Consider the following 12397-nt stretch of genomic DNA (forward strand, 5'->3'; position numbering starts at 1 on the left):
AAATCGTAGACCCGTGAGAGAGTAGGGTCATTTCTTGTCTCCCTTTCAATGGCAGAATTTGTCACCGGTAGACATTCCACTATGGTAGAGTGGAATATCTCTACTGGGTCTACTGTAGGTGCCTCTTCTGTCATTGGCAACGGTAGGCGTGATAAACCGTCAGCATTCCCATGCTGTTTTGACCCTTTGTATTCAATGTTGTATTGGTGTGCCCCTAGAAAAAGGGACCACCTCTGTAGTCTTTGTGCCGTCATAATGGGGACACCTTTTTTAGGGTTGAATATGGAGATGAGGGGTTGATGGTCAGTCAGCAAGGTAAATTTTTGTCCATGTAGGTAATGGTTGAATTTCTTCACTCCCCATACCAGGCTGAGTGCTTCCCTGTCTATCTGGGCATAGTTACGCTCAGCTGAGTTCAATGAGCGTGATGCAAATGCTATCGGCCGTTCCGAGCCATCAGGGAATCTATGGGACAATACCGCTCCTATGCCGTAAGGGGATGCATCGCACGCCAGTCTGATTGGTAGTGATGGGTTGTAATGAGCCAAAATTTTCTCGGATGTGATTAAGTCTTTACATTTATGGAAGGCACGTTTACAGTCTTCGTTCCATTTCCAAATCACTCCTGTCTGTAGGAGCTCATTAAGAGGGTGTAGAATAGTTGAAAAGTTCGGTAAAAATTTATGATAGTAATTTATTAATCCCAGGAATGACCTTAATTGTGAAACATTTTCAGGTGCTGGGGCTTTTATAACTGCTTCAATTTTTTCAGGTGACTTATGCAACCCTTCCTTATTAATTATGTGGCCACAATATGATATCTGATTTTGGAAAAATTCGCACTTGGGGCGATTTGCTCGTAGGCCCCGTTCTTTCAGCCTAGTGAGCACCTGCTCCAAATTGGCAAGGTGCTCGTTGTCATTTTCTCCTGTTATAAGGATGTCGTCTAGGTAGCATTGAGTCCCCGGAATCCCTTGCAGGACTTGCTCCATAGCTCTTTGCCAGATAGCTGGAGCTGATGCTATTCCAAAAACCAGTCGATTGTACTGGTACAGGCCTTTGTGTGTGTTTATTGTGAGATACTTTTTAGAGGTCTCCTCAACCTCCATCTGTAGATATGCCTGTGCCAAGTCAATTTTTGTGAAACGTTTCCCTCCGGATAGTGAGGCGAAAATATCTTCTATCCTCGGAAGAGGATACTGTACCGTGTGAAGGACCGGGTTTACAGTCACCTTAAAGCCCCCACAGATGCGAATTTTTTTCTGTTCCTCAGAGTTATTTTTCAATGTTTTTTTCATGACTGGAACGATAGGTGTTACCCATTCGCTCCAATCTATTTTGGATAATACGCCTGCCTTTTCCAAATTCTTCAGCTCTGCCTCGACTGCCGGACGTATTGCGTATGGCACCGGTCTTGCCTTAAAAATTTTTTGAATTGCTGTATCTTCCACTTTTATTGAGGCGGTGATGCCTTTCAAGGTTCCTAGTTTCTCTTGAAACACTTCTTTGGCGTTGGCCAAGATGTCTTTTAATCGTTCAGGTATGATGTCATCATTGTTTTTTTCCTTACTGGTCACCGTCAGTGCCTGAATGGAGTGCCAGTCTAAACGTATCTTCCTTACCCATTCACTTCCCAACAACGGTGGACCACCATCTTGTAGAATGTATAAATACAACTTTTGTATTTCTTTGCCGTTGTATACCACAGGCACCCTTATTTTTCCTTTGGGGTAGACTTTCTGCCCCGTATATGTTTTTAAGATAATGGATGTGTCTTTTAGAGGTATATGCGAAAATAGCCTCTCGTAATCTCGTCGATTTATTACGGTTAGAGCTGATCCTGTATCTAGCTCCATTTTAACTGGGGACCCTGCTATTGTGAGGGTAACCCAAATGGATTGGTAATCCTCTTTGGCAAGTACATTATGTAATTTGAGACAGCTTAGTCTCTTGTTTCCGGAGTCGCTATCGCTATTCTGGTCTTCGGAGCTATTGTCCGTCATCATTTGTACCTTCCTGTACTTTTCTTTATTGATTTTTTGTTTTCTGTCAGTGGATTTATTTTGTCCAGATTGGCATACCGTGCAATGTGTCCAATCTTACCACATTGCCTGCATGCTTTGCCCTTGAACCAGCAGTCCCTCTGGTTATGGGTGGATCTGCCGCAGCGATAACATCTTCCGAACTCCTGTGTCATTTTATGGGTGCCGAAGTCCTGTGTCTCTTGTTGTATCTCTGCAGCTCCTTTTGCTGCTGCTTCGTATGATACAGCCATACTGAAAGCTTTGTCCAATGTTAAATCTTTTTCAGAAAGCAGTCTTTTTTGTGTTCCTTCACTTAAGAGACCGCAAACAAATTTGTCTCGAAGATAATCCGATAGTCCTGCTCCGAATTGGCAGTACTTTGATAGCTTTCTTAATTCGGTTAGGTAATCAGCGTTACTTTCATTCTTGTGTTGATTTCTCTTGAAGAACTTGAATCGTTCCGCTATCAGCAGCGGTGTTGGGTTTAAATGCTCCTGCAGGGTATCAACAATTTCTTTAAAAGTCTTGTCCTTTGGTTTGGCTGGAGTGATTAAATTTCGTAACAGCCCGTATGTCTTCGCGCCCATTAAGTTCAGAAGTACTGAAACTTTTTTTTCATCTGTTATTCCATTTGCAGTGCAATAAACCTCTACTCTTTCCACGTATGTGGTCCAATCTTCTATTTCGCCATCAAAAGCCTCAATATTACCAGATTTAGGCATTTCAGAAAAGATATGGCGCTTCCCGCGCTTTCCCGCCGCTGCTACCGATAACAACGCTGTTTTACTGTGGTTTCCGTTTATTCACTGTTGGAGACTCGTTCCCGACGGAGGTCTAAACGCTGACCTGCTTGCCGCGCCGGCCGTCTCTCGAGTGCACCCTCCCAGTCCGTTATTGCTTGCCTCCGATTTCGCTGCCTGTCTCAGCTGTAGAGCCCGCCGCTGGAGCTCCAGCCTGACGCCCAGGAAGGATTAGCGCAGTACCTGTCACCAGCTTGGCCAGCTGGTGAAACCACAGTTTCTCTTACTTCCTTGAGTCTTCTGGATGCTGGAGGAATCGATGTCTTTGAGGTGCTGCCGAATTGCAGGTAAGTCTGTTTCCACTTCGTCGCCACTGTAGTGTCCGTATGTAGATAAAGACACTGAAGACAGGAGTTGGTTCATAGGTATTTACTAAGCAAGTCTGGGGGGGGTGGTTTCTAAAGGATATACACAATACACAGGCTTATATAGCCCAAGTGGCAATTACCGGCATTACGCACACCTGGGGCTCTTAAAGGCACATACACCATAATTGCTCTTAAAGGCACATACACCACACATACAAAAACAATGAATATGCTATGCTTCCCCACATCAGTGGGTAATTTTACTTGACTTAAACAAGATGGGGTAGAGTTTCTACTTTGAGCGCAATCGGCAAGCCAGGTGCACATTGCGCACAAAATTGTGCTAGTTTTCTGAATTGAATTTTTTGCTCATGTTTCCGTTCAAACTCATTTGCATATCACGAACGTGAACCAGTGCAATTGAGCAACGTTTCAGAACATAATTGTTTTTTTTCTTGCATTAAAAGATATTCCTTGATATATTTAAGAGCAGAAACCTGGTGCAGTTTTACTAATAGAGCTGAAAATGGGTTCATCACCAAAAAAATAAGCATTTTCAACCAGAGTGTCCAGTCCACCACCTGTGAGTAACCCGATTTTTAAATAACTGAAAATGACTAAAAAAAAACTATACAGAACCAGTTACTAGTTTCATTGGTGTACAGTACTCAGTTTCTTAGTAAATTAAATATTTTTTAAATAATTAAAAGCTTATAAAAGGTGCCTATTAGTGTCCTTGCACCTAAAAAAAAGCGTTTAATTTTTAGAGCCTCCTCAAAGGCCCGCAAACGGGCACAATTAGCGGAAACTCGTCGTGGTGATTAATTTGATCTGGGGGCGTAGGCATGGCTTGTGGGCATGGCTTGTGGACAAGGCTTGTGGGCAGTGCGATGTTCTTTAAACCAGTGCAAGAGATTGCAGAACCTCGATTTGCGCTGGACATAATTTGCGCTTGAAATACAGTGATCTTTTGCGCGAGTTTGGCCGTTTTCGGGCGACTTACCAGCGCAACCGAGCGGAAACACCAGACTGTTGCTCCAGCATTTCTGATCTCTTCATCGCGGCCAAAGACCCTCAGCATTCTGTTCAAAAATATGGCTGCTTGTTTCAACAACAAAAAAACCTCTCTTTCAATGACTCTGTTCACAACTGGACAGAGATCAAAGTACTTCCCAACACAATGGCACGGAATTTGCGGCCACGGGGAGAGGCAAAGGCACTCACCGCTGGCCCCGAAGAAAGCTGCCCGCGGAGATCTCGCGATCTCTGTGACGAGAAGTTTGCCTTTTTCGATGCTCAATTGATGGCCGCGCTCTGTAGTGGGAATCCCTCACGCGATGCTGCTGTGACGCCAACAAGCTCTCTAAGCAGCTGTTCACATTGCAAGAATTCTCACAGACAGGAAACCAGGAAATGAGAAGCTGCTTTTATCAGGACTTTAAAAAAATGTTACAGAGAGCGAAACCAAGATTGGTCGGCTCACACGGGGATAGGGTAGAAGCTGAACTATCATGAACAAACTTTATTTTAAAAAAATGTACCCACCGCAAATTCCGGCCCAATGGTTTTGAGGTGCTGTATGATTACCTTAATTTCAAAAGTATACTTCAAGAGTACTTCATTGACTGCTGAGCACTTTGCGTCATGTAAAAGTGCCATATAAATTAATTCATTCTCTTTCTTTCTATAGACAAGCTAAGAAGTAGCTTATTGTCTAGTCTATGAGAAAACAGCACCCATTTAGCATATTAACCACTTTTTCTCTAGGTGCCTTTGTGATAATAGAGTTTGTTTAAAAAAAATTACATTAAAAATAACTTTTCTTCTAATTCTCTCTGTGGAAAAATATTTTATATCATTTGTATATACTGACTACGATTCTGCAGGTCTGGCACCAGTGGGAGACTGGCGGAACCTGTAGGTTCTTTATTCATTCATGCGATGTGGGCATCGCTGACAAGGCCAGCATTTATTGCCCATCTCTAACTGCCCTTGAGAAGGTGGTGGTGAACCACTGAAGGTACTCCCACAGTGCTGTAGATTTTGTTGTAGCAGTTTGGTATATACAATTGAATGGCTTGCTAGGCCATTTCAGAGGGAAATTAAGAGTCAACCACTTTGCTCTGGAATCACATATCAGCCAGACCGGGTAAGGATGGTAGATTTCCTTCCCTAAAGTACATTAGTGAACCTAGATGGGTTTTTATGACAATCCAGTAGTTTCATGGTCACCATTACTGATACTAGCTTTTTATTCCAAATATATTTAATTAACTGAAATTAAATTCCCCATGATGGGATTTGAATTTATATCATTAATCTAGGCCTCTGGATTACTAGACCAGTAACATAACCACTATGCTACTGTTCCAGCTGTGCCAGGTTGCTACCATTTCCAGGGGTTTCCTGGTTGCATTGTAAGAAACAAAACCTCCGTCCACCCCTTAGAAGGCAAGTAACGGCAAGGAGGCAGAGCCTGGGATGGCTCCTTAGAATCCAGTGGGACCCTGCATATCACTGGTGCCTGCTACACCTTACACCTGTACTCACTTGGCCTACTGGCAAGTAAAAAAAAGTGACTTGTATTTCCTCAGAATGTCCCAAAGCACTTTACAGCCAATGAAGTACTTTTTGAAGTGTAGTCACTGTTGTAATGTAGGAAACACTGCAGCCAATTTGCACACAGCAATGAGATACCCAGATAATCTTTTTTTTTAGTGGAGTTGGTTGAGAGATAAATATTGACCAGGACACCGGGGACAACTCCCCAGCTGTTCTTTCAAATAGTTCCATGGGATCTTTTGCATCCACCTGAGAGAGCAGACGGGGCCTCAGTTTAACCCCTCATCTGAAAGACAGCCCCTCCGACAGTGCAGCACTCCCTCGGAACTGCACTGGGAGTGTCAGCCCAGATTTTGCACTCAAATCCCTGGAGTGGGCCTTAATCCCACACCCTTCTGACTCAGAGGCTGGGAGTATTACCACTGAGCCACAGCTGACACCTATATAGGCCCCAACAGTGGGATCCAGGCTAGACAAGTGGCCTGATTGCTGAAGAGGGGATTTAAAACTAAAATTTACAGACAAGCCATTTACATCGTTACTCCAGGAATTCCTTCAATCTCCCACCGAGAGCCCCTGAGGAAGTTCAGGGCCAAAGTGTAGGAGACAATTGTTCTTATGGTTTCTGAAAACTGAAAGAACCTGGCACTTGAATGTGTATAGATATAAAAAAATGTATACATCAGTTAGAATATATAAGCATATATAAATCCGTTAGAATACATATGAAATCAACACAAATCTCCCCTGTAAAATGTAAAAATTAATTTTGATTTTCAATATGTCAGGTTGGATTTAAATTTGTATCCTGAACTCGATGCAGTTATCTCCCAGATGTATATATGTCACAATATAAAAGGGATCACAGCTTTCCTTGAATTTGGGTAGTCATCAAACTTTTGCAGATAATATCTAAATGTCAAGAAAATAAAATCAATCAGTACAATGCAGACCAGAACAGCGTGAGACATCAACAGGTTTAAAAATTCCAGGGAAGAAATCCCTGAGCGCCGTTGAAGTGTTGGCAAGTGTAGCAGGATGCAACTCCCACCCGCTACTCTGACCTGGCAACGACCCTGTCCCAAATGGGGTCCAAAAGGGGGAGGCTCCTGCACTTACAGTGGGGCAACAGGGTCACCTGCCCTGTGGAATCTCCGAGTGGCACCCTGCTGCTCCGAGGGGGGGGAAACCAGTGACCAGACCCACCTGAAGGTAAAGGTGAGCCCGTGTTTCAGCATTGTCCCTTGGGCAGTAGTGCCACTCGATAATTATGTAGACTTACATCGACAGTACAGCACAGAAACAGGCCATTGGCCCAAGAGATCCATGCTGGTGTTTATACTCCACACCAGCCTCCTCCCACCCCATCAACATATCCTTCTATCCCTCTCTCCCTCGTGTTTATCTAACTTCCCCTTAAATGCATCGATGATATTTGTCTCAACTACTCCTTGTGGTAGCGAGTTCATCTCCCGCAACCGCCCCTCTTTTCGTCATGAACAGGATAAAAATTTCAACAAAGAAATAAAGAATCGTGACCGAATGGCTGAGTTGCAATTTTCAGCAGGCCTCGATTGAGGGCAGTCAGCCTTCCCACCCGAAACCAGCAGGGGCCTAATTAATATATTAAAATGAGGGTCCGAAGACATTGTTAGGACCAACACGCCACAGGCTATTCGGCCCAACTAGTCTATTACTATTATGCTCCACACGAGCAACACACCATTTTCATGTCAACGAGCCATTTGCAATTCTACTCCAAGGGATCCTAAGCTGCTGTCGGCTAAAGCTGGAAGCACGTCCGGAAATTTATTTTTTCTTCATTATTTGGGGGATTTCTAAGCCTTAAAGGCTCCATTAATTTGAACTCCTTGCTGCTCAGTGTACTCTTTGCATTTCCCTGCCACTTCAATCTGCCGCCCCCCTCGCTATCTTTCACGGCTGGGATTCAAACTTGGAGTTCGCTGAGCGGGAATCCCACGGGATCTGGTGGAACGCCCATTTTACACTCCGCCCAATATTGTTCTACGTTGTAAAAAACAGAAAATGCTGGAGAAACTCAGCAGGTCAGGCAGCACCTGTGAAGAGAGAAACAGAGTCAACGTTTCAGGTCGACGACCGTGAGTTCTGACGAAAGGTCATCGACCTGAAACGTTAACTCTGTTTCTCTCTTCACAGATGCTGCCTGACCTGCTGAGTTTCTCCAGCATTTTCTGTTTTTATTTCAGATTTCCAGCATCTGTAGTATTTTCTTTTTGTATTATTGTTCTCCGTTGACTTCAATGGGGAGTAAATCGGACGGGATGTAAAACCAGCGTCGCGCCCGATCCCGTCAGTGTCTCGACGAGCGGGCTGGCTTAAAATTGCCCCCATTGTGCCACTAGGTTCGCTCTCAAGAATGGTATAATGAACACATAGGACACAAGTTCATGAATTACCTGTGATGGTGCCAAGCACGTGTTCCCAAATGAAAAGCAGTGAAAATGGCAAAAGCAAAGGCCGGTAAAGTAGAAGTTACAATGGCATAACCAAACCACTCCACTATTTCACCAAAGTAATTGGCTCCTGAGACATATTCAAATAACCCACCTGCAAAAACAGAGGACAGATGATCACTGATCGTTCAAAGTTCTGTCAGCTGTTTATTGACGTGTATTTATACAGTGCCTTTAACGTAGTAAACTTTCCCAAGGCACTTTTTGGCCGGAATTTTCACTGTCCAATGCGCTGGCACGGGGGGCAGCCCTGGAGCGCATGGGGAACCCGGAAGTTCCAGCAGCACGTTCGTCAGTGGCTTTTTCATGAAGCCACTGCATTTGTATCCCAGGTTTTCCCCAATCCATTAACGCGAGCGGGCGCGATGACGACACGCATGGGTCCATTTCAGCTGAGGTATTTAAAGGAACACGGCAAAGATGGCAGTTGAAGGTTTGTGGAGGTGGGAGAAAGATTGGTCGCAGGTAAAAATGGATTCTCAGCGTTCCAAAGTTGCGCCTCGCTTTAGTGAGGCCTCCCCGGACCTCATGCTGCGAAGTGTTAGGGACCGCAGGTAGGTTTTATTCCCTTCTATGGGAGGAAGAAGGCATGGCTGGAGATTGCGGAGGGTGTCAGCAGCAGGAGTGTGTACTCATTGGTCCAGTGCAGGAAGAGATTTAATGACCTCATAAGGGCAGGAAAGGTGAGTACAATGCCACATTGAACTACATCCTGATGTGCATGTCACCCCAATCCCCTCACTCTGCCTTCCCAAGCCTACTCCAGCACGTCACTCCTCACACCAATGTACCTTGCAGATGCACCCATCCCTCTCTGTCTATGCACTTCCTCACATCTCCATCTGACCATCCACCACTGACACTCACCCTCATCTTAATGCAGTGTCACACCTCTCCTTCATAGTCACCCTCAACAGATGTTGTCTGTCCATCCATCCATTCCACATTCCATGACTCTCACTCAAAGGTCTCTTGTCTCCCTCCTTGCAGGAGAAGAGAGCGCAGAACACCAGGGAGAGAACAGGAGGTGGCCCTCCAGTCATAGCAACGCTCACAGCTGCAGAGGAGGAGGCAGTTGAAATAAGCGGAGTGTCGGCGTGCACGTCGGTGAGAGATGGAGAGACGGGGAGCTCCCAGCTAGCTAGTGACAGAATTAAATATCGCACACATGGCATACGGCAGTCGCGCATGTTGACTTGATGTCAGTGGCCAGTGAAATATGATCATGTGCATAATGTTCACTTAAAACATTACAGTTCTAATTCATGTCTTTACACGCCCACAGGCCCATCAAATGTTCAACAGGCGGTGGAGCCGGAGGAGGAAGACTCCTCAAAGGAGGCCACTAACTCTGGGGGTGCACCGTCACAGGACGCATACACACTGACATGAGTCAGTCATTCATGAAAGAAAGACTTATGAAATAATACTGAGTGGCCTACGGGTGGCGCTGTCCAGGGAGAGTATAAATACTCGGGCACGGGCCCAGCTTGCGCAGGACATTCTTAACAGGAACTAGTGAAGGACCCAACTAGACCTCCATGTTGTAAAACAGTTGATTAAAGCTTTGTTTAACGCTTAGACCAAGTGCCTAGTAGGTTTCTTACATCACACACCATACACCAGCGCAGATACACACACATCGGTGGGACCATCAAGACAGATAGTTGTGTTGTCACCTGGTGTCTCACACATCACATGCGAGCAAGAGCAGATGGTGGAGACAGGGACAGCAGTGGAGAGTCTTCGTCAGAGGGCGCAGGACGCTCCGAGTTCTGCTCAGCTGGGCGCAGATGCTGAACCTCGGGGGCCGTTGACAAAGGGGATGATTCTGGAGGAGCAGCAACAAATGCGTGAGGCTCTGGCAGGATTTCCAGCCACGTTGTGCACGCTTGCAGAGAGAATGGTGGAATCCATCTCAAGCATGCTTGGCTTGACGTCGCAAGTTTTAGCTATGACGTGTCCGCCCATGGAAAGGGTGGCCACCTGCATGGGGCATCAAACGTGGCAGGCAAACAAGTGCATGTTTGCCCTCACCAACACCTTGCACATGCTGAATGACACCTTAACTAGTGATGTAAGCAAACTACTAAGCACTTGGCTTGAGTATAAAACAAGGCTTTAATCAACTGTTTCACAACCATGCGATTTCTAGTTACATCACTAGTTCCTGGTTACAAAAACATCCTGAGCAAACTGGGCCCACGCCCGAGTATTTATATTCCTTGGACAGCGCCACCAGCTGGCTGCCCAGTGTTATCTCATGAGTCATTTCTACATTAATGGTAAGATTCATGACAACTAGTATGGATCAAAAGCTAGCCTTAGCCGTTCATTGCCCCACTGATGTGCCGCAAAGTGCTCTCTAGCTCATTGCTAGTAGGGAAGTGCGGCTGGACTATGAGAGGGATGATGGTGAAATGGGACACTGAAGTGGAGACCCTGCTCAAAGCGCTTCCACTTCTCACCAGTTGTCCCCCCCTACCCCCCACCCAGTCAGTAGCCCCACACACTGCCTCCTGTCCCGATGGCCGAGTCTACGCCTGCACAGGTGCAGGCGGAGCAGTCTTTGGCGGGACCCTTGCGGGCTCCAAAAACCCAGAGGACATCGGCCAAGAGCATCTGAGCAGCCAGAGCAGGGAAGTCAGCAGCCTGCCTCCACCTATGCTGAAGCCACAGGGGTTGAATGTCGTAGGAGTTATAGGAAAAGGAAGATGAAAGATTATTAGTTGCACAAGGGTATGCACATGGCTGTTTTAGACATGTCACAATCAACGGTCCCATTCAAATTTTGCACATGCACGGTTTTTACAATGCAAAAGCCAGTGAGCAGCCTGCGCAGGACCTCACAGACACTGCGTATCCATGTGGCCACGCAGCTTCGAGGGAACATTGGTCGCGCTAATAAGTGGGCGGACATCCGAATCCTGCAGCAGACTCCGCCAAAATGGAAAACCCCACTTTTAAGTTCAATGTAGCCAATTGCAAACAGAAACACTTCTATAACACATTATGTAGTTCCAGAATCTAGCATCGCAGAAGTAAGAAGGAAGAAAGACTTGCCTTTCTATAACGCCTTTCACGACCACAGAACGTCTCAAAGCACTTTACAGGCAATGAAGAACTTTTTGAAAGTGGAGTCACTGTTGTAATGTAGGAAACGCAGCAGCCAATTTGTGCACAGCAAGCTCCCACAAACAGCAATGTGATAACGACCAGATAATCAGTTTTAGTGATGTAATAAATATTGGCCAGGACACCGGGGATAACTCCTCTGCTCTTCTGCGGTTTAATGTCTCATCCGAAAGTACAAGTTTAAGTGGGCTGCACCTTTCTTTTTGAGAACCAAACAATACCAGTGCTATTACGTTCTTCACCATTGCAGCTTTCAATTAAAACTTAGCGTCTGAATTGGTCGATATGTGCCAAGCTATAAGAAAATGGCTGACAGTCTCCTTGGGATCAGGGCGGAGAATGACAGAAAATGCAGGCTTGAGGCCTATCGCCCAATTACCATCGCTTCCCAAGGCCTCCATGGGAAAAATGGCAGTAGGTTCCAGGAAGTCTTGTTTGAGGGGAAGTAGCTTCAGAGTAAACAACTAGAACTGTTACATGAATAGACTGTTTTCAAAGGATTCGTCATGAGGTCTTATCTGTGACATGTACCTTTGATGTAGGAAAAATATGATTTATAAAGGAGAATTGTCTTTCAACAGATGCTCGGAGGACTTGAAAGATAGAACGAGAAGCCGAAAAGCCACTCTCTGTGTCTAGTTGGGCCGATCACCTACACTAGTTATCAACAATGTCTGTTCCATATACTCCACCATCATGTGTCTCGTGCTTACCCGAAACAGGTTGTTGTGAACCAGAGGAGGAAGGAGGCGGAATGCTAACAACCTCCAGCCTCTATCCGCCCCGCCCCCACACACCTCCGCCATTGGTCGCCCTTGCGGCGCCCCGCACCCACACCCCCCCCCGCCATTGGTCGCCCTTGCAGCGCCCCGCCCCCACACACCTCCGCCATCGGTCGCCCTTGCAGCGCCCCGCCTTCCCACACCAATCAGAATGCAAACAGACTCTTACCCGATTGGATGATTCTTGACTATCAGCCAATTGGCCCTTCAGCCCCCGTGTCTGATATTTTTTATAACTGATAAACCACAATTGTTAAAAAGATAATAAAAAGAACACAATTCTTTTTGATG

At 45.8% G+C, this 12397-nt stretch overlaps 1 protein-coding gene across 1 annotated transcript in view; it reads right to left on the minus strand.

The window, feature by feature from the left end:
• Positions 1-6539: 6539 nt before the first annotated feature.
• Positions 6540-12397, minus strand: part of LOC147120956 (3-oxo-5-alpha-steroid 4-dehydrogenase 2-like) — a 54291-nt gene continuing 48433 nt past the window's right edge. The window contains exons 6-7 of the mRNA XM_085977319.1: positions 8133-8283; positions 6540-6606 (exon numbers count right to left, since the gene is read on the minus strand). Coding sequence (XP_085833445.1) covers positions 6540-6606; positions 8133-8283 — 218 coding nt within the window. The remainder of the gene's footprint in view (positions 6607-8132; positions 8284-12397) is intronic.

Source organism: Somniosus microcephalus, chromosome 3, assembly GCF_052327205.1.
Source record: "Somniosus microcephalus isolate GS21.2 chromosome 3, FLI_Smic_1.0, whole genome shotgun sequence".
NCBI classification, from domain to species: Eukaryota; Metazoa; Chordata; class Chondrichthyes; order Squaliformes; family Somniosidae; genus Somniosus; species Somniosus microcephalus.